Below are 23518 nucleotides of genomic sequence, written 5' to 3' on the forward strand. Positions count from 1 at the left end.
TTAAGAAGACATGCTGCAAATAAGAATATAGAATTAAAAAATACCTTCCAAAATTCATATATTCATTGTATATTCAAATGGTTTCTCCAGAATGTTATTTCCATAAGCACTCTTTCACACCAACTCTGTGCAAACTACATGCCTATATGTGTTATATCCTAAGAATTCAATATAATAAATAACAATTATTTCCTTAATATTTCACTAATTGCAATGAAGTAGACCAAGAAAAAGGGGAATTATTATGCTTGTCATGAAAGGAATATTGTACAGAGTATGAGATTAATAAAAATAATATAACCGATAGTGCCTACAGGAGAAGGAAACTGTCTTTGAAACAGTGCTTCTCCCTCAAAGGCATGCAAGTACAAGAGTGTGTAGTTTCTTCTCAGTACACTTTTTATCCTGACATGCTTCAAGTTGGGCAAGAGAAGACACATGGAATTTAAGCTGACAGGAATCAGAGGAAGATGAATGTAATAATTAGTGTTAGTGAGGTTTCTGATTAAGTTGGAATTCAAAACATTGTAATAGAAACAAACATACTGTACTGTGTTCTCTAGAATTAATCAGCTGTCTTAGCATAAAACCAGAACATATATATTATACAGTGCTACATTATATTATTTTATGGCAGGAATGATGGGTAAAGAAAGAAAATGAGGCATCCTGAGTAGCCTCCATTAAGGCATTGATCCTACAACCCTGTTCTGAGCATGTGTATATGACTATGTCTTGAAGGAGATGTTTTCCTTACTTATATATAATAATACATCTGGTGGAATACAATAATTTGATAATGTTTAAGTAAATAATTCTAAACAAATAAAGAACATATATATTATCAATTTGGGATAACCTTGAAATGTAAAAAAAAAAAAAGTTTTCTAATAAATATATATAACACAAGCTCTATAGAGAAGTATTTTAAAAATTATGTTCATTAGGATCCTTGTCATAAAAATCAATAAAATAAAAGTCCTAGAAAAACTATTGGAACATTGTGAGAAAATAATGATACTTGGACTAAAAATCTCAAATCTCTTCCCATTTCTACACCATGCCCTTTACTTGACAGCCATATGGCTTAAAACAACACAAACTGAAATAATATAGGTTTGAAAAGACCAGAAAGGCCTCAGAAGTCAAAGAGAATGTTTGGGAAAACATCACAAATTTTGCTTCAGTCAGAAAAAAATTTTCGTCCTAAATAAGTTGTGCCCAGCACCTGGATCATAGAAGTTGCTCAATAAATGTTTGCTGAAGGGGTTACATAAATGATGTATGTTTGCTTGCTTTTTGTTATAAAACAATCTGTGTAATTTGATAATTTTTATAATTAAAAAGAAGGTATAAATTGGATTGACGCAGAAGTGAGAATTTGGAGAGTACAGTGTGGGATGTCAAGAAGCAAGATATTCTATAAAAAATGTTGATAGGTATGGGAGGATACTGGTATCTTCTAGATAACGAGGTACACCCAAGATGCTATAAAGAAGGTCCTGAAAGCACAGACCACAAACACTGGGCTCTCGATGACTTACTACACAAGTTAGAGGCTCCACCAAATGACCAGCAGAGACCAAAACAGCAATGGTGTATTCAAGGAACAGAGGTGAGCTGGCGGTTATCAGTGACCAAATACATTAAAAGGAAAGAAAGCTAACATGAGGATATCTTCCATCACAAGTATAAGCATCAGATTGAAAGGAAAATTATTTGTTAAAGGTACATATTTCTACTGGATAAGAGTAAATAGCTTGACTACTAAAAAATAACAACTGGTCTGGTGCGATGGCTCACACCTGTAATCCCAGCACTTATGGAGCTGGAGGCGGGCAGATCATGAGGTCAGGAGATAGAGACCATCCTGGCCATGGTGAAACCCCGTCTCTACTAAAATGCAAAAAATTAGCCAGGCATGGTGGTGTGCACCTGTAGTACCAGCTACTCAGGAGGCTGAGGCAGGAGAATCGCTTGAACCCAGGAGGCAGAGGTTGCAGTGAGCCAAGATCTCACCACTGCACTCCAGCCAGGGCAACAGGGTTAGACTCCATCAAAAAAAACAAAAAACACCAAAAGAAAAAAACAATCCTATATATAAAGTCGATATGAATTATGTGATTACTGTAAACAAGGCAAAATAATTAACCCAAATAAAAATGGTTATTATTCATATAATTTGCATTTTCTTTTGGGGGAAGAAATCAATCTTGAAAGAAGTTGATACTGACATGTCCAGCGTATCCATGTGACTATGCAGACAGAATATCATAAACATAAGATGTAACTGGCAAGCATTCAAGCAAGCAAGAGTTTGGATTGTACTTACCTGCACACACACACACTCTCACTCTGTCTTTCTCTCTCTTTCTCTCACTCTCTTGAATAAGAGACTTGACACTTCCGGCTTTTACAATTAATAATTTCTTTTTCTAGATATGTTGGGAACATGGAAGAAAGAAATCTAACCGTCATCAGGGAATTTGTCCTTCTGGGACTCCCCAGCTCAGTGGAGCAGCAGCACCTCCTGTCTGTGCTCTTTCTCTGTATGTACCTGGTCACCACCTTGGGGAACATGTTCATCATCATGACCACTGGCTTTGACTCTCACCTCCATTCCCTTATGTATTTCTTCCTTAGTAACTTGGCCTTTGTTGACATCTGTTTTACGTCGACTACTGTCCCCCGAATGGTAGTGAGTATCTTGACTGGCACCAAGACTATCTCTTTTGCAGGTTGCCTCACCCAGCTCTTCTTCTTCGTTTCTTTTGTGAATATGGACAGCCTCCTTCTGTGTGTGATGGCATATGATAGATATGTGGCAATTTGCCACCCCTTACGTTACACTGCCATAATGAACCTGCGCCTTTGTGTCCAGCTAGTGGCTGGACTGTGGCTTGTTACCTACCTCCACGCCCTCCTGCATACTTCCCTAATAGCTCATCTGTCCTTCTGTGCCTCCAATATCATCCATCATTTCTTCTGTGATCTCAACCCTCTCCTACAGCTCTCTTGCTCTGATGTCTCCTTCAATGTAATGACCATATTTGCAGTAGGAGGTCTACTGGCTCTCACACCCCTTGTCTGTATCCTCGTATCTTATGGATTTATCTTCTCTACTGTTCTGAAAATCACCTCTACTCAGGGGAAACAGAGAGCTGTTTCCACCTGTGGCTGCCACCTGTCAGTAGTGGTGCTGTTTTATGGCACAGCCATTGCCATCTACTTTAGCCCCTCATCCTCCCATACGCCTGAGAGTGACACTCTGTCAACCGTCATGTATTCAGTGGTGGCCCCGATGCTGAATCCCTTCATCTACACCCTAAGGAATAAGGATATGAAGAGAGGACTTCAGAAAATACTTTTCAGGTGTATAGTCTTTCAGCAGCAATAATGACCTCAGGGACTGAATTAAATAATACTAACCTGGTGATAAGAAAATGTGACTAAAGGCTCATAACAGTGATAAAAGAAACCAACTGCTATTAAATGTCTCCCTTATGCTGGAAATTGTGTTAAGTACTTTATATGAATTATCACATTAAATCCTCCGAGTAAATATATAAAAACTACATAGCATTCTTTATACAGAAAGTGAATCTTAGGGAAGTTAAATAGTCTGCATACAATTCACAGCTGATAAATAGTTTCTGACTCCAGTACACATATACCTTAGTGATGAAAATCTCTGTGATATAGTCCCCAAATGCTACCAATCAAGATACATTTTCCTAAACTTCTTGTCTGTGAGTTCAGATTTAGAATTAAAGGGACATAAGCTCGTATGTTAATTCCACAATGTGGTAGAATATCAAGGTTCTCACTTTTTAAATAATAAGTCATCTTAAAAAAAATCACTCAAATAATTTATTCAAGTTTTAAAGTATGTATGCTTTCCTCCAATGCCCCTTCACTTCAAATACAGTCAATGATTTTATTCTATTGACTCATGTCCTTGTCATGTGTGTCCCTAATCAATCTGAGGCATGGAGGAACTCAGAATCTCCCAGCCATCTTTATAGGGCAGAGGCTAGCTGATATCCCCAATAACTAGGAGTGCTTTGGGTATACAACATTTTTAAGGAAGAGATCAGGCTCTCAGTTGTGTTTTTCATGTGGGGAATACATTAACTTCCTTCAAAACAAAGCCTCATGCCCAATTCCTTGGGTTTTATTTTATCTTGATTTCCTAACAAAAATGAATGTACAATATGCAAAAATAATTATATTTTAGGTCATTCAATTAAACAGACTCCATGTAAGGTATTAACCATCCAATCCAATCTAGTTGTGTATTCAACCTATTCTAGTTCCTTTCTACAATTTCACATCTAAGAATAAGTTAAGATCATTTCTGCCTGTCCTTTTCTAGAATTAAAATGTCTGCTCTTAGACCTCTGTAAATAATTTCTTGAATGAACACATGTACAATACTTTTAGAACCTTTTAAACACACACATACACCCTTTTTTCAAGGAAGAACAAATACATGCATACATAAGAAAATTTAAATCCATTCAGGGAAAAAAATGTTTCTTCAAAAAAGCAAGAATGTTGACATAGATATTTTAGCTCTTCTAACATGTATACCTAATGTATAATACCAAATGGGATCAAAATATTACCTATTAGTTACTATGCTTATTACATGAGGGAAGAAATAATCTGTATACCAAACTCCTGTGACACTCAATTTACCTGCACAAACCTGCACATGTACGCCTGAACCTAAAATAACAGTTTAAAAATGTAAATTCTCAGAATATAAATAAATGAATAAATAAATGCATTGGTGAAGCAAATTGTAACTTCAGTTTTTTCCAATAAAAATGGATATTTGCTTCATGTGTCTGTAGTGAAAAGATTATGTCACAGAAGTGAATTCAATCCGTCACTAGAGTGTAGGTGTAGAAAACTGTTTTAAGATGACAAATTTTGGTGTAGGACATTGCTAGGGTTTGGAGACCATCCATGTTAGGCTTTCAAATATCCCACAGGCCAGTCCCAGATTGGGCAGCCCTATTACCCCATGATATCAAATATTATATTAACAATGGTAATTTCATCTAGTAATGATAATATTATACTCTTCATTCTTACCATCTTTCCTGTCTTACCTGAGTTAGTCTACTTCTCTACATTAATTTGCATTTTATCAGTTTTAAATCCTTAAAACTGCATTACAGAATCATAGCAAAGCTCGAATCGTGTCGTAACTCTCCAGAATGAAAACAGTGATATAAGCCTAATTGTCTGACTCCTTTCTTCTCTAAATAGCCAAAATAGCACAATTATGTAACAGGGGAAATACTGTATCCTCCTCTCAATAATATTTTCTAAAATTTCACCTGCTTGGTGATAATAAACATGAGCAAAAACATGGAACAATGGAAGACCATAGGATCTCAGATTCCACCGTTCACTTAACAGCAAAGTAGAGGCTGCTGCTCCTAAATGTCCTACTTCTAGCTTACAGGTTTTATTTTTAAATTTAAGTTTAGAAGAGAAAGGAAGAGAAGAAATGAAAAGAGACATGTGTGGGCAATAAGGAAGGAAGAAGTGATACTGAGTGCTGGCAGTGGAGGTATAGCAGCCCCCAGCATACTGTTTTCCATAAAGGCTATACTAATCTACATTCCCACCAATAGTGAAGAAGATTCCTTTTCCTCTATATCCTCATCAATTTTTTTTTATCTTTTGACTTTTTATAGTAGCCATTCAGACAGTGTGAGGTGACATCTCATTGTGGTTTTAATAGGCATTTCCCTGATGATTAATGATTTTGAGCATTTTTTTATACATCTGTTGGCAATTTGGATGTCTTCTTGTTACAAATGACTATTCAAGTGCCTTGCTCATTTTAAAAATCGGGTTATTTGGCAATTTTCTGCTGCTATTTGAATTTCTTATATACTTTGAATATTAACTCCTTATCAGATGAATGGTTTGCATTCATTTCCTCACATTTTGTAGATAATCTCTTCATTCTTTTGGTTGCTACCTTGCTGTACATAAGATTTTTAGTTTAATTCAGTAGTACTTGTTCATTTTAGCTTTGGTTGATTGTGTTGTGGGAGTCATATCTAAAGGATTATTGTGCAGATCAGTCATGGAGCTTTTCCTCTGTGCTTTCTTCTATTAGTTTTATAGTTTCTGGTCTTATGTTTACGTGTTTAATATATTTTGAGTTGATTTTTGTATATGGTGTGAGATAAGGGTACAATTCTATTCATCTTCATATGGATATTCAGTTGTTCCAACACCATTTATTGAAGAGATGGTCCACACATTGTGTGTCCTTGGCACTTCTGTGAAAGGTCAATTGACCATGAGTGTATCAATTTACTTCTATGCGTCTATTTTTATGCCAGTACCATGCCATTTTTGGTTACTGTGTCTTTGTATTGCATTTAAAAATTTATTTTATTTTTAAAATTGACATAAAATAACTGTACATATTTATGGAATACACAGTGGTTTTTTGATATATATAATATATAGGTATCAGATCATGGTAATTGACATATCCATCATCTCAAACATTTATTACTTATTTTTGTTGAGAACAATATCATCCTTCCATCTATTTGAAACTATATATTATTAAATATAGATATTCAACAGTGCTATAGAACATTAGAACTTGGGGGCTGGCACAGTGGCTCCAGCCTGTAATCCCAGTACTTTGGGAGGCTGAGGCAGATGGATCACCTGATGTCAAAAGTTTGAGACCAGCCTGGCTGACATGGTGAAACCCTATCTCTACTAAAAATGAAAAACAAAAAAGAAATTAGCCAGGCTTGGTGGCCCATGAGTGGTGGCACCCATCTATAATCCCAGGTACTCAGGAAGCGGATGGAAGAAGAATTGCTTGAACCCAGGAGGCAGGGTTGCAGTGAGCCGAGATTGCACCACTGTATTCCAGCTTGGGTGACTGAGACTCCGTTTCCAGAAAAAAACAAAACAAAACAAAACACCCAAAACTTATTCCTCCTGTCTAGCTGTAATTTTGTATTATCAAAACTCTTCTTGAGTTTTTCAATTGTTTATCATAATCCTCTCCCTACCCTTCTCAGCCTCTATTATACTGTTCTACTTTTTTATTTCTATGAAATTAACTTATTTTTAGCTTTCACATATGAGTAAGAACACAAAGTGTTTACTTTTCTGTCCCTGGCTTATTTCACTTAACACAATTACCTCCAGTACCATCCATGTTGCTATGAATAACAGGATTTCCTTCTGTTTTTTATGGTTGATCGGTATTCCATTGTATAGATAATCTGCATTTTCTTTATCCAGTCATCTGTTGTTGGGCACCTAGGTTGATTCCATAGTTTGGCTAAGTGAATAGGGCTGCAATAAACACGGGATTGCAGATGCCTCTTCAATATATACTGATATATCCTTTCCTGTGGATATGCCCAGTAGTGGGATTGCTGGATCATATGGTAGCTCTATCTATACTTTTTTGAGAAACTTTTGCTCTGTTTTCCTTAGTGGCTGTACTAGTTTACATTGTCACCAACAGTGTATGAGAGTTCTCTTTTCTCTGTATCCTTACCAGCATATGTTATTTCTTGTCTTCTTGATAATAGCCATCGTAACTAGAGTAAGATTATACCTCAATGTGTTTTTAACTTGCATTTCTCTGATGATCAGTAATGAACATTTTTTTCATATATTTGTTGGCCATTTGTATGCCTTCTTTTGAAAAATGTCTGTTCTAGCCAGAGCAATGAGGAAAAAGAAAGAAAGAAAGGGCATCCTAATTGTAAAACAGGAAGTCAAATTGATACTTGTTTACAGATAGCAAGATCTTAAGTAGAAAATCCTGAAGACTCTACCAAAAAACTCTTAGAATTAATAAACAAATTCAATAAAGTTGTAGGATACAAAATCAACATATGAAAACTGGTAATGTTTCTATACACAAACAATGAACTAGCTGAAAAAAATCAAGAAGGCCATCCCATTTACAACAGCTACGAAAATAAAATAAAATACCTAGGAATAAATTTAACTGAGGAGGTGAAGGATCTCTACAAGAAACACTACAAAACACTGATAAAAGAAATTGAAGAGGATACACACAACTGGAAAGATTATTTACATTTATTTTATATTCATTTGTTAGGATTGCCACACTACCCAAAGTAACCTACATATTCAATGCAGTCTCTAGCAAAATACCAATGACATTCTACACAGAAAAAGAAAGAAAAATCTTAAAATTTGTATAGAATCATGAAAGGTCCCAAGTCCAATGCAATCCTGGGCAAAAATAACAAAGCTGGAGGCATCACACTACCAAACTTCAAAATACAGAATAACAGATATTGGGGCCTACTTGAGGGGTGGGGGGAAGGAATGTGACAATCAAAAAACTACCTATGGAGTATTGTGCCTATTATCTAAGTAGCAAAATAATCTATACACCAAACCCCCATGACATACAATTTACCTATATAATAAACCTATACATGTACTCCTGAACCTCAAAGTTAAAAACAATGTAAGTATAAAACTATTGTAACCAAAACAGCATAGTACTGGCATAAAAACAGAAACATAGACAAATGGAACAGAATACAAAAACCCGTAAATTCATTCATATATCTACAGTCAACTGGTTTTTGACAAAGGCACCAAGAGCACTTACTTCCAGTTCCCTCATGTCTTGTGGTGGAAATTCCACGTGATCGGTATCCTCAGCCCGTTTCTGCAGGATTCCACGGAAGCCCTAGGCAGGCCTGCAACACAAACCACCAGGGGCTAGGGCAAGGCTTCGGCAGGGCTTTGCTGCAGGCTCCCTCCAGAAGCCACTGCTGTGGCGCTTGTGCTTGCCTAGATCCTCGCCATGGAGGCGGCGGTAGAGACTCGGACCTTTTCCTTGTTGCCACGCTCTGCACCCTGTAGTTTGGTCACGAGGGCCACTTCCCCAGGGCCACTTCCACCACAGACCTGCGTGTTCCAGCCGCACGGCCCTGACACGTGGTGGGCGCCCACTCAGGACCCACCCCAGAGGGCCTGGTGGCCCCTCCCCTTTCCCCTCCTCCCGCCCCCCGCCCCCCGCCCCGTGCCTCTCTCTTTTTCCCTCACCTTTACCATCCCACCTGTACCTCCTCCACCTCCTGCTCCCCTTCCTCCTCCCCTTCCTCCATAGCCATGGCTGCCATCTTGACACCTACGGCCACAAAGAGTGCCCTCCCTGGCCCACTTTCTCCCACGCAGAACCTGGCAACAGCGCAGACACTGTGCTGCCACGCATCACTCTAGGTCGGGATGGCCTTGAGCTCCCAGGGGTCATGGGGCTGCCAAGGTCAGGCAGCCACAGGGGCCTAAAACTTTGTAGAGATAGAGACAATAACAAAGGTTTCTGGCAACAGAGAAAGATGTGAGTAGCTCCCAGGTGTTAACCACTTGGTAAAGGTCCACTGTAGGCCACATATGAAGCCATATGCTAAAGACAGAAATCTACCCCCATCAGTGATAGACTGGATAAAGAAAATGTGACACATATACACCATGCAATACTATGCAGCCATAAAAAATAATGAGCTCACATCCTTTGCAGGGACATGGATGAAGCTGGAAACCATCATCCATAGCAAGCTAACACAGGAACAGAAAACCAAACACTGCATGTTTTCACTGATAAGTGGAGTTGAGCAATAAGAACATCACACACTGAGGCTTGTAGAGGGTGGGCAAAGGGAGGGAAGGCATTAGGACAAATACGTGATGCATGCAGGGCTTAAAACCGAGGTGACTGGTCAATAGGTGCAGCAAACCACTATGGCACATATATAACTATGTAAAAACCTGCACATTCAGCATATGTAGCCCAAAACTTAAAGTAAAATATATACATACATACATACGTGTATATATATGTATATATAAAATATTTTATATATACATACATATATACACACACGCACAAACATATGTATGTGTAGAAAGAAATCTACCTTCACAATGCACAGCTTAGTCAGGGAAGACGGTAAATATCAAAGGGCTGGAGAACGTCAAATCACAGCGAAAAAAGTATCATCAGAGAGAGGCCAGTGGGGCTAGGAGAGCATCTAAGGAGAGAATTGGAGCTCCTCTGCAGCATTCTTAGGCCAAGGTGATCCACACTACGTGCACCACAACAGGAAATAATCATTACAGTAGGAAGCAAAGCAGACTTAAAATCACAGTTGAATATCCAGACATATAGGATCTGAAATTGTTATTGGGAGTAACATCAATTTTCTTGGTTGTTGTTGTCTCTCTAAACATATCTAACAGCTTAGGTATGTGATAGAAAGGCCCCTGAAGCTACTTTCTCTTCATGCCAACAGCCGAGCAAAGATTCATCTCCCTGTGTGTGTTTTCAGCGTCTCAAAATTTTGCCAGCCTTTTACCCCTCTGCCTACCCAAGCTTTTCCCTATGTCTTTCTCATTCCTTTTCAGGACACAGCTCATGGTAGTTCCCCTCCTAGACCAGGCTCTCGTCCTCTCTCAGCCTTGGAGGGTTTTGTTTAGTTTTGCCTTCCTCTCAGACTTCATTTTAGTCTTTCTCTCTCTTTTCCAGATTTATTCCTCTTCATCCTTTAAAATACAGCTTAGATATTTCTCTTTCCAAAAAAATATTATATTGCCTCCCTTCACCCAAATTTATTCTAAGCACTTTAATGTGAGCACTTTTACTCAGGGCACCCAGGACCTTGTTTTAATATTAAAAAATATATGTATCGATATATAGTAAAGTTGAGTTTTAATATTTCTGTCTCTTTCCAGATGACAAGGACACACACTATGCTAGGAAATGTTAGTAGATTTGGGAAAGAAAACAGGTAAAGAGATTTGTTTGGTTTTAGTTTTGTTTTATTGGTTGTGAAATTCACATAACATAAAATCAACCATTATCACTTGTACAATTCAGTTGCATTTAGCACATTCACAAGGTTATGCAACTATCACCTCTATCTAGTCTTTTTGAGAATTAATTTTACATGTCATCTCACATTGCATTTTAGGTATTATTTTTGTTAAGAATGACCATACATTTGGTTTTCCTGGGAGCGTCCAAGTTTATCTCCAATGTCCCAGCATCCTGTCCAGTTGTCAGAAACAAAGGAGCTCCCACCAGGGTGACACATACAAGGCAAACATCTTCCCAGTGTCTACAACTGGAACACTACTGGCCTCACCACACACTCGATCTGGGTGTAAGGGCACTTCTCAGTAGCACTCCAATGAGTGCCACCAGATTTTTCATGAGAACTCTTATTCTAGATGTCCAATATTATCGCTAGCCTATGTAACCATGTGGTTCAGGTGATTATGAAAAATAATGCTATATTTGAGAATAACTCTTCTAACTTGAAAGATGCTATCTACTCATTTGCAGTTCTTGGAATGCCATCTTCATATCCTTATTTCTTAGGCTGTAGATGAAGGGATTCATGGTAGGTGGCATCACAGTGTAGAATAATGAAACCAGCAAATCCAAGGGTGATGGAGATTTAGGCAGAGGGCGTAAATAGGCAAAAAACCCAGAAGACAGAAATAAAGCCACAACAATGAGATGAGGCAGGCATGTGGAGAAAGCTTTGGACCTGCCTTCTTTGGAAGGCATCCTCAGCACCGTGGAGAGTATGTGAACATAAGAAATGTCAATAAACACAAAGCAGCCAAAGTCCAACACAAGGCTGAGCCCAATGATTACTAATTCGCCAATGTTATCAGAACAGGCGAGGGAGAGGAGTTGTGGGACATCACAAAAGAACTGATGAATTTCAGGAGACCCGCACATAGGTGCAGAGAAGGTACAAGCTGTGTGCAGGATTGCATTGAGAACTCCACTGACCCATGAAGAGACAGCCATCTGCACACAGGCATTGTGACTCATCATGACCTCATATCTGAGTGGGTGGCAGATGGCAATATAGCGGTCATAGGACATGACCGTGAGAAGAGCTACTTCTGTAGTGGCTAAGAGAAAGAAGAAAAAAACCTGACCCACACATCCAAGGAATGAAATGGTGTTGCAATTCATCAGGGAGTTTGTGATGGACTTAGGAACAGTGATGGAAATGAGACACACATCCAGGAAAGATAAGTTCTTTAGGAAAAAGTACATGGGGGTGTGGAGCCGACGATCCTTGATGATGACGGTGATGATGAGAAGATTCCCCAGCAGCGCTGTCAAGTATATTAGCAAAAAGAGCACAGAATGTAGGATCTGGGTCTCCCAAGTATCAGAGAACCCCACCAGGAAGAATGTTCTCCCAAAGGTTAAGTTGTTCATTTCTTTGAACATTTTACCAGTTACTGTAAAATATAAAGTAAGCAGTTTTAGACTTGGACAAAAGGGTTTATTACTGTTTTATTTTCTTCACTTCTCTTTTTCCCACTCACAGGTGCATCTGCCAGAAAATTCAAGATAACATCAGACAACACCAAAGAACAAGGAGGACTTTCACAAATAGCATTTTCTCTGCTTATCCAATCTTCATTCTTATGCCAGAGTCAGGAAAAATTTTGAAAAACTTTGAAATAAGAAAATACTAAGGCCATGCGTGGTGGCTTATGCCTGCAATCCCAGCACTTTGGGAGGCAGAGGCAGGCAGATGACGAGGTCAAGAGATTGAGACCATCCTGGCCAACATGGTAAAACCCCATCTCTACTTAAAAAAATACAAAAATTAGCTGGGCATGGTGGCGCATGTCTGTAGTCCCAGCTACTCGGGAGGCTGAGGCAGCAGAATTGCTTGAACCTGGGAGGCGAAGGTTGCAGTGGGCTGAGATTGTGCCACTGCACTCCAGCCTGGCACCTGGCAACAGAGAAAGACTCTATCTCAAAAAGAAGAAAGAAAAAAAGAAAGAAAGAGAGAAACAGAGAGAGAGAGAGAGAGAGAGAGAGAGAAGGAAAGAAAATAACAATACAAAATATTAAGTGTCCTGTCTAGTTGTATTTTATTATCTTTGAGCTACTTTACAATTCTGGAAGTTGTAGGAAGCACTTAATATGCAAATTATTCTTGTTTACAAAAATATAAATTACTCATATTCTGATGTAATGTAATTGATTGTTCTGTAGGTGGACCTATTTTATATCTATCTGTAAATTTATTTCAGCTTTCTTTATCTGCCCTTATATGTGTGGCATTTTGATTTCTCTTCTGAACCAGTTGGAGTATCTTGCAAATCTCCCCTACTAATTATTGAATTTAAAAAAATCTTTGACCTGTGTTTGTTTTATATTCATATGAGACTCATGATTTTATTCTCTTTTAAAAAATACCCTTTAGCATCTGACATGGATAGTGATTGCTGACACTTAACAGTCAAATTTTATGAAAAAACTTGTGACATCTTAGAAAAATCATTTTAATTTATAGGGACACATAGAAAAAATGTCAGACATTTTTCATTTTTGTTGTTGTATTACATTTTGCTCAATGGAAACTACTTGTCCTTCAGTAGAACTGAAATATCTAAATTGTGCAACATAATATTCACATTCATTTCTTATACGTTAAAGTCTTTACCTTCTACCAGATTTCTTAGCATTAGTGCTGTCCACCTTTCAGCAATTGCTCCATGTGGTTTTTAGTCAAGGCTCCTATTTAGTTAGCTGGGACAACAAGCTCTCCTTTTGGTTCACAGCTGCTGGGCCGGCTTTCCCTTTACTTTTGTTGTTCTTCCTGCCCTGAGCTTTCACCACTGTCCATATTCCTTCCATCCTCCGTGGGTTACCTCATCATCTGCATGGCTAAGAATCACAAATTAAACGTGTATTTCTCTGCCAAGATGATTTCTACTCATTTTGCCATTCCTTCTTCCTTGGCTCAGAGAAAAAATGATTTCCTCCTTTATAAGGTTGCAGTGTGATATCTAACATTGGAAACTCTCAGTGTCATTTAATAAGCCATGTTTAATGTACCTATTCATAGGCATTGTTGAGGAATTAACCTCTGCAGGATCCCATTATGAGGCCACATTAAGTAGATTCAGGATTTTCCTCAGTATTTTGGATTCCTAATCTAATCAGTGTTTGCTCAGTTTGTTTTTCCTGAACTGCATTATTAATTTTTACAATTAAGTTTTTTGCCTAGATCTTGATAAAACTTCTGCATCCAAGAATTTGCTCCTTATTGGTTTCTCCTCTCTCGCCTGCATTTGTAACTCCATTATTCAGATAACCACGCAAGAGTCAACAAAAGTGCTGGTGTTGGTTTTAAGTTTATATGCTCAATGGAAAAAAACACTAGAGGCTTGTATTTTACAAGTGATCATTAGATATAATTACACAACAATGAAAATAGGGTAGAATTCACTGTTTGGCCTGAGGCAAATTCACACTTTGGAAAATAAGTAAAAAATAAGTTTTCAAAGTCAGTTACAGGTGAGATAGTATCCAGCAGAGTTCTCTTATCTCAAAAAGTATTTTCTTATAATCTATTTTTCTAGGTCTCATTGTAATTTCTGCCACTGTAAACTTCATATTTTCTAAAAGGTTGCTTTGTGCAGGCTGCCTGTTCATGGTGGGAGAAATCAGAAATTACAGACCTAAACCCATCTGATATGCCCTATGGTGAAACCAGCTAAGCAACCAATCAGAGAACAAAACAAACACAAAATAAAATATTTTATTACCCATGATCAACTGAGTCAATTCTTTTTTTTTCTTTAATCTCTTATTGGAATTTACAACAAATATCTGTTGATATTTATTACAATCTTCTTCACAGGCCTGACTGGTTCTCAAGGTGTAGTCCTTGGCTCAGCTATGTCAATGTCACTGGGGAACTTGCTAGAAAGACAGTCTCGAGTCCCTACCTCAAATCTACTGAATCAGGAACGATGGGAGTAGGGCTCAGTGAGAGGTGTTCTAACCATCCCTTTAAATATTCAGTATACATGCTAGAGTTTGAGAACCACTGTATTAGAGTGTCCTGATTCATAAAATTTCTTTCTGGAAGACTTTTGAATTCTTTTTTTCTCTCAGAAGTGGTTGTCCCTACCTCCAAATAGCCTTTGCTTTTCCTCTTTTCTATTTCCTAAGTGTACTTTGGGGATTCCAGCAATCAAAATTAATTTAGCATCAATCTCAAATTTCCTCTGGTGATCCAGTTACTTATGATTATTTACTACTCTGATTATATATTTTAGTTTCTCAACAATTGGTATTTTCCTTCCTTACAATTGTAATAAGCATGTACGATGACGTATGTTGGACCAGATAAGGGAAGGCGCTAAGTACTTCAGAAGTTCGAGGGAATCAAGGTAGATTTGATGTAGAAATGTGGAAAATTAAATAATTAACTTTTGGAAAATGATACTATTTAGGAAAAGAAAAGGGAACAGAGGGTTTTTTCTTAGCCACTGTTCCTTTACAAGAACAGTGTGAACAGGACCTCAGCATCCTGAGTGATGTGTAGGCAGAATGCTTTGTCGCAAAGGTTTGTGCATGTGGTGTGGGCTAGGAGGGCGAGGGATTTGGAGAGGATGAGCAATGGGCTGAGAGGTTTAGCTTTTACCTGCTGACAGCAAAGGGGACTTCAGTGGTTAAGGCGGAGGTGGCATAGTGAAAGTGGCATTTTCTATAACTTAATTTTCTTTATGTATGGTCGCTTTTGCAAGGAAGATATTTTTGAGGCAGAGAAACAAGTGAGGATATTACTTAATAGTAAACCAATGAGTTATTAAAAGGTTTGAAATAAGAGGTCATAATAGGAAAGGGAAAGAGAAAAACACAAACTGACTTGGGAAAGAAGATGCATGGGAGGTTTGAATGTTTTCTTGAATAAAGTGAAATCAGGGTAAGAGCAAAATGCTAGATACAGAAGGGTGAATATAAATTTTTCCACCTTTGCTTTGAAACTAGGAAGGCGGTAGAAGTGGATGCTCCCAGAAAGCCTCCTATCTCTGTCTGCTTCCCCCTGTGGCTCTTCTTGTTCATATCTCCTTGTGCCCCAGACCCCAGTGCTATAGAAAACTCTTTCATTAATTAAAGGCTTGAGAGAGAGGGCCTGCAAGTGTGTTCTTACCTCAGTGAGGACGATCACAATTTATGTCTTGACATAAACTGTTTATAGATATCTTTATTAATTATGAAATACAAATAAAAAACTTGCCTCTACTGTTTAGAAAGTCATTGCATTAGCAATGCATGGTTAGAAGTGTTTATATGGGGGAAAGGATGCCTTTGCCCCTTAAAATACTAGTAGACTTCCCATACGCTGATTCACCCTGGCTTTGATGGCAAGGCTCAGAGTGAAAGCAGCATTTGTCTCTCTTCCCTTCCTTGGACTGCTATAGAAAGGAAGATCCCAACTGTGGCAAACTCTTAACCATCGTAGACCAAGGCAACATATTAGAAAAGGTTTGTAAAATTATATTGATTCAGATAAACAAATGAACTCAAACCTCAGTTGAAATAAAATTAAAGCTTATATTTTGGTAAGCCTCTGAAAATATTTCTAGGCTTGCAAATAAATTTGATGTAAACTGTCCATCTTTTTTATTTTAAGTATCTAAGAGATCAGATCCATGGATTATGTGTAGGAGGATATACTAAGAAGTTTATACAGATCACCCTCCCACACGCTAATCCTTCAGTAACCACAAGTTGTTGTTTTATTTTCTTCAGAATAAGGGGACTTGAGAAGGCGTGCATTTTGCCAGGATGGTCAGAGGCAGGAATGATTCACGGTCTGAGAAATGCGCTCTTGGGAATGTGAGCTCTAGAGCACTTACCTACACCAGTCACATTCTAAGATGTTTCCAAATATTACTGAATATAACTTACATCAATGCTCAAAACAAACCTTCATTTGCCTATTATATGGAGAAATTGGACCTGCGGGGAGCTTAAGCAATTAGCCCCTGGTCACACAAGAGTGGGACCTGGATTTGAACACAGGTGGCCTCATTCCATAGGCCTCTGTGCTAGAATGTCCTATACAATGTTAAGAATGCAGGCTTACTCAGCTGTATCCCAGGATGGCATCATATAAGGTTTCTGAAGAGGTGATAACCCTCCTCCTTAGCATGGTGCTCTTCTTTATAAAAACCAATTTCATATCTTCATTTTTCTGTATTCCCCTACTGGATAGCATCCATCAAAGTCCAGTGGTATTGTGAGATCTCTCCCTTTCTATGGCTCTTGTGGGCTTCCAGCTAATGTCACTAACAGCTAGTGTCCTAACTCTCTTACTCTGTCCATGGTACTCATGTTGCCTCTGCTGAGCTTCAAAGTAGACCAATTATTCACAATCTAAAGACAAAAAATGAATACTTACAGAGGTTAAGACATCCAACTAGGGTTGCAAAGAAAAGCAAAGTTTCAAAAATAATAATGACACAAGTTTCGTTGGATTCTTTTAGCTGCAGAGTTGATCATGTAAACAATCTCGCCCAGACAGGGCAAGAACGATGAACTGCTGTGCCCATGGTTTTCCCGTTTTAAGGTGATTCTCCTTGATTGGTTAATAATTATCCTGGGAGTAGAACGAAATTAACCAGCATCCTGCCCTTGGAAAGGACAAGACTTTACAGGAGCTGCCTCATTTTACTCCCACAGATGCAAGGAGGTCTCAAAAGACAGATTATTCCAACTTTTCAATCCAGGTCCATCCTTCCTTAAAATGAGAGGAGAAATAAATGCCTTCTTATTCTGATGTGCATATATTTGTCAGGCAGTCTGTACAAATTTTACAAAGTAATGAGCCATTTGTTTTAATTTTTACCTGGTGTCTTTTCATAGCCTTTCCCTATGTTATTAATTTTTATTGCTTTGCTTAAGTTTTCTATATATTAGAAAATTTAGGTCCTGTAGGTCTAATGCTTCTTAAATACAAACAAATAAAAAATAAAAATGCTTTCTAAAACTCTTTGTGATTACATTTTGTCCAGATGATTTTATTCAATCAGTTAAATCTACTGATCTTTTCCTTTCAGGCTTCTTGTTTTGGGGTTTTGCTTAGGTAAGATTTTTTTCCTTTACTATACATCAGTTCATACTATTAAAAAAATAGCCAAAAAACATCTTTCTATATTTTCCCCAAGCTACTATCCCCTTTTTTTTAACCCTTCACTCAGCAGGAGCATTTTATTTTATTTAGTTATTTTTTTACTTTGACTTCCAGGATGTTTAGTTGTGTGTGTGTGGTTCTGTCGTAAATAGCTTTTATTATTTTGAGATACGTTCCGTCAATACCTAGCTTATTGAGGGTTTTTAGCATAAAGTGATGTTGAATTTTGTCAAAGGCCTTCTCTGCATCAATTGAGATAATCATATGGTTTTTGTCTTTGGTTCTGTTCATGTGGTGAATTAGGTTTATACACTTGCGGATGTTGAACCAGTCTTGCATCCCTGGGATGAAACCTACTTGATCATGGTGGATCAGCTTTTTGATATGCTGTTGCAATTGGTTTGCCAGTATTTAATTGAAGATTTTTGCATCTATGTTCATCATGGATATTGGCCTGAAGTTTTCGTTTCTTGTTGAGTCTCTGCTGGGTTTTGGTATCAGGATGATGTTGGTCTCATAAAAAGATCTGGGGAGGATTCCCTCTTTTCAGGCTGTTTTAAATAATTTCAGGAGTGGTACCAGCTCCTCTTTGTATGTCTGGCAGAATTCAGCTGTGAACCCATCTGGACCTGGGCTTTTTTTGATTGGTAAGCTATTAATTGCTGCCTCAACTTCACCCTTGTTATTGGTCTATTCAGGGTTTCGACTTCTTGCTGGTTTAGGCTTGGGAGGGTGTAAGTGTCCAGGAATTTATCCATTTCTTCCAGGTTTACTGGTTTATGTGCATAGAGTTGTTTGTAGTAATCTCTGTTGGTGGTTTGTATTTCTATGAAATCCGTGGTGATATCCCCTTTATCATTTTTATTGCATCTATTTGATTATTCTCTCTTTTCTTTTTTATAAAGTTTAATTGACTTTACACATTACTCATGGAGTTTATCTTAAAAAATGAACAATGAAGTTTTAAGTAAATGCAGAGCCACTTTAGGTAGGTACATGACTCCTTTCCACTAAATATTTTTGTATATCAATATGACTATTGTCAGACTGCATAAATTAATTTTTTTTGCATATTTCCTCACCTTGACACTCATGGTAATGTATCCAGGTATTGGAGTTGGTGCATATTTAAGCATTTCTTGTTTCATCTGTATTGTGATCTCTTACATTTATATCTTCTCCACTGTGCTGAAGATTCCTACCACTAAAAGTCAGTCAAAAGCTTTTTCCACATGCCTTCCTCATCTCATTATTTTCACAGTTTTTATCATAACTGCTTTTTTTGTTTATTTGAAGCCACCCTCAAATACACCATCTGTTACTGACAGGCTGCTTTCTGTGATCTACACTGTGATACCTCCAGTATTTAACCCTGTATTCTACAACCTGCAGAACAAAGACATGAAACATGCTCTAATAAGGTTGTTGCGAAAAATATATAGTCAGGAAGCTTACTTCATTTAATACCTTCAAGTTCTGTCAATGAGTGCCTTACAGATCACAAGAAACTTTCCTTATTTTTAACTTGGGAAATACCAGAGAAAAGAAAGCAACATACTCACATATTTTTCCCTGAAGAAATAAATACTCAAGAGCCTAACTCACTATTTCTAAGGTCAGTTAATTGCATTACATCAGGATAACACATAGTGTTATGGTAATTATTTGGTGTTCTTCTACGACAAAGCATTTCTGCCTTTGTATTATAGCTTTCTGAAAGATTTGGTTCTGTTTAACATGATGCTTTCATCTTTGGTCTCTTAATAACCCATTTTTTTCTATTTTATTCACTGAGAACAAATAAAAAATGCTGAGGTGATTCAATGAGTACAGTATAATGCATTTGCACTACCCGGATAAAATTCACACACGACTCCCCTGAGAATCTAGCTAGTGCTGAGCAAGAACAATAGTAGGCAAAAATAACACAGTTAGCTAAGGCCATTTTAGAGGTGTGCCCATATCTGTAAACAGTCCTCAGGACACCGAAAGCAGAGGTAAAAGGATATGTTTGAGCCAAGCTCTCCAAGACAAATGGTGGTCACCCAGGTAAATAGTATTTCCAGACAAAGACCAGGCAGAGTTCTGAAAGTCTAAGAATTGTGTGTGCCTATGTGTCTGTAATTCAGAAAGGCCTTTACCTCTCCCTGTATAAAGAATAATGCTTTACATCTGATTCTGAAAAGAAGCTTGGAAATGTGTTAAAAGTTTTGCACAAGTCATTCAGTTGTGATTTTGGTTTAACCACTAGTGTCTACAAATGTGAAACCTTTTTCTTTACCTTCTATATAATCTACCTAGAGAATCTGTGTCTTATTAGAATAACTTTCTGAATTTTATATTGACTTTATTCTTATTTATCTAAGAAAAATATACAAAGATTCCTAAGATTGTTTTCGATCATATTATGCTCCTTTTTAAATCATGTTGCTAATGCTTTATTGTTCCTTGAATTAACTAGATGGCCAGATATTCATTTTTAATCACATGTTATCTTATTTATTCATGTCCCCAAATATCCTCTGGCAACTATGTTGATTTTTACTATGCCAAAACAAGATTCTAAAAATATAAATGAGGCTAAATTAAACTTTCATGATATCTCTTACACATAAAATTTTCTTTAAGTTTTCCCAGAGGGAAAATCACACAATTATTTGTTTTTTCCCTTTAAAGAACAAATATATGCTAAACATAAATATATTACTTTGATGTGTACATCTAACTATTGTCAAGGTTGAGTGGGCACAGTTGTAAAAGAGAAAAGACTGTAACCCTACCCTCAGTTAAATTTATATTGGTGAAATGTTTTTGGTTTAAATATTTAAGAAATTACATACATTTTGGAAAATCTCTTGAGATTTTTTTAGTGCCCTCCCTTTTGTTTTTTAGTAGCATCTGATATTTTATAATTATAGTCCTCTTTTTCTTATACTTTATTAGTTTTATTGATACCCAATAATTGCACATATTTATAGGGTACATGTAATATACTGATATTGATACAGACATATAATGTATAATAATCAAACTGCAATATTTTGTTTTTCTTTGTCTGCCTGAATTATTTCTACTGACTTCAAGTTCAAAATTTTTTTTCTTCTACTTGATCCAGTTTTTTGTTGAAGCTCTCAATTACATTTTTATTCCATTTATTAAATTATTTAGTTTAAGAATTTCTATTTGTTCTTTTTATGATATATGTTGGATTTCTGATTCAGATCATGATGTTTTTTCTTACTTTTTTGTATTGTTTATCTGTGTTCTTTTGTATATCACTCAGGTTCTTTCAGAGCATTCTTTTGAATTTCTTTTCAGGTATTTTATATGTTTTCTTTTCTTTGGGGTCCTTTACTGGAGACTTATTGTCTTCCTTTGTAGGTGTCATGTTTCCTTGCTTTTTTGTGTGTTTCCTTTATCCCTATGTTGGTATCTGTGCATCTCATTTAACAGATACTTCTTCTATTTTTATGGAGTAGCTTCTCTAAGGAAATACTTTTTCTTATTATATGTGTGTCTTCAATTTTGGTTGGGTAGGTTGCTTTGGCTTTGGTTCTTGGTATGCACCATACTGTGGCCACTGTACAATTTCTTCTGCTATTATCAGCGTCAGTATTTTCTGTGAATTCCTTAGTGGCTTAGGCTGCAGTTGTTTGCAAATGCTGTGACTAGCCTTTGCTGAACATGGGAACACAAGGCTGACTGGTGCTTAGGCCTTTCATGGTGTGTGTAAGTGCTAGCAGCAGTGGCAGTGAACCCTCAGTGGGCCAGCCTTTGGGCCTCTGAGTAGGGCACACAGATGCTCGCTGTAGAAGCAGCATGCTAGGCAGGCTGGCCCTCAGGCTCCTGAGTGAGCTGTGTAGGTTGCAGTGGGCTGGACATACCACTCCTCAGCCTCTGGACAGTGTGTGCAGGTGCCTACATGTGTACTTATGTGGATCTCTCATTTATCTTTTTCCCACATGAGAAGGGAAGTGCTTCCTGGCTTCTAGCCCATCCAACTGGCTGCTTTACTTCCTTTTCCATGCTGCCATCTTGAGTTTCCATACCTCGAAGGGTTCCTTTCACTTCCTTCCCAGACATGGTTCTGGGTCAACCAGAACCAGCATTGGATACAACCAGCATTCTCTCCTAGACAGTGTAGTCAACATTTGGTTATTTACTTACTATTTCAGTCCTTCTTTGTGGAATAGGTGAGTGCTGGGCACTTCTAGTTAGCCATCTTAATGACAGCTGTCCAAATTATATCAAGTGCCCTGTTTTTCTATAATATATTTTAATTACCAAGGAAAAACTGATCAAAAATCAGTTTGTTTCGAAGACTGGCAGCTAGTAAATTTTTAAGAAATAATAAAATTAGAAAATTCACTATATTAATCATCTATATTGAAATTGATTCAGGCAAGAATCAGCCATGGATGATAAAACCACTGGAAGAAGAGTTGTAAGAAAATGAAATATCTTCATAATGACAAGATTTTAACCTCAAATTATCTGTTCTGTATTTACAATAAAATGAATTGATGGTAGCCTCCTTAATCTAACTGATCAAAATTGGTATCAATAATAGTAAAATGAGTTATGTGCCTCCTGATATATTGCAATATGTAGACTACATCATCCTTGAAATATTCTCTTAAAAATATTTAAGCTGGAGTTTAATCAAGCCTGAGAGCTAACTTCCAGTTTTCAGAAAAACGGAAGATAGAAGAACAAATAATACCACATGAAAAACCACTGAACAAACAAATAATATGAGACATTCTATAAGAGACTGAAGAGACTGCTCAAAAAGTCAAAGTTTGGGGGCAAAATGACCAAGAGAGAGTCCTAGATTAAAAGAAACTAAAGATGCATTACATAGTCACAAGAACATTGAAAAGTATATGGTATCCAAGAACAACTCTCATCAAAGGGGAAAAATAACCTTTGGAGAATATAATTTTTTAAGTTACTTAAGGGTATAAACAAAATGAAAGCAGTTGGACTACATACTGTGTACAGAGATGAGAAGACTCAATAAAGGTGTTGATTCTCCGTAAGTAACTATTAACATTTTATTTGAAGTCTTAAAATAGTTCAAAATGGAACTTAAGTTTTTAAAAAATTCATATATACAACTGAACAGCCATGAAAATTAAAACAATTTTTAAGACGAAAAAGTACATAGAGATAGAAACGTGTCTATAACATTATAGTCATTGAAAGAGTAGGGCTGTTTGGAGATAGAATATGGACCAAAGGAAGAAAATGCAATCCATTCATGAATGGTGACCAAAATATGACAGAGAATAAATCATATATCACTAGAAAAGAAAGGACTAGAAAGGAAAACAATGTAGAAAAAATAGAATTAAATATTTTTTAAACCCACCTTACACTACACGTACAAAAAATAAAATTCAAATGAATTACAAACCTAAATATGCCAAAGTTCACATCCTCACTGACAAATGTTTAACTTTTATCCTTTTCATAGTAGC

The 23518-nt window shown here is 37.1% G+C and overlaps 2 protein-coding genes across 3 annotated transcripts; one reads left to right on the forward strand and one right to left on the reverse strand.

The window, feature by feature from the left end:
• Positions 1–2108: 2108 nt before the first annotated feature.
• LOC116525926 (olfactory receptor 1C1) lies at positions 2109–20920 on the forward strand. 2 transcript variants are annotated; one of them, XM_032242064.1, is made up of 2 exons: positions 2109–3024; positions 19121–20920. In XM_032242064.1, exons 1-2 carry the CDS (start codon positions 2453–2455, stop codon positions 19497–19499), a joined length of 951 nt encoding a protein of 316 aa, XP_032097955.1. In that variant the 5' UTR covers positions 2109–2452; the 3' UTR covers positions 19500–20920. The 2 variants fall into 2 exon arrangements, with proteins under 2 accessions (XP_032097955.1, XP_032097954.1); XM_032242063.1 differs by lacking the exon at positions 19121–20920 and having other exon boundaries at positions 2109–3476.
• LOC116525928 (olfactory receptor 14A16-like) lies at positions 11284–12304 on the reverse strand. Its single transcript, XM_032242066.1, has one exon. The coding sequence runs from the start codon at positions 12302–12304 to the stop codon at positions 11387–11389; it is 918 nt and encodes a 305-aa protein (XP_032097957.1). The 3' UTR covers positions 11284–11386.
• Positions 20921–23518: the final 2598 nt, after the last annotated feature.

The sequence above is a fragment of the Sapajus apella genome, unplaced genomic scaffold, assembly GCF_009761245.1.
Source record: "Sapajus apella isolate SASKATOON/1434 unplaced genomic scaffold, GSC_monkey_1.0 scaffold49, whole genome shotgun sequence".
Lineage (NCBI taxonomy): Eukaryota > Metazoa > Chordata > Mammalia > Primates > Cebidae > Sapajus > Sapajus apella.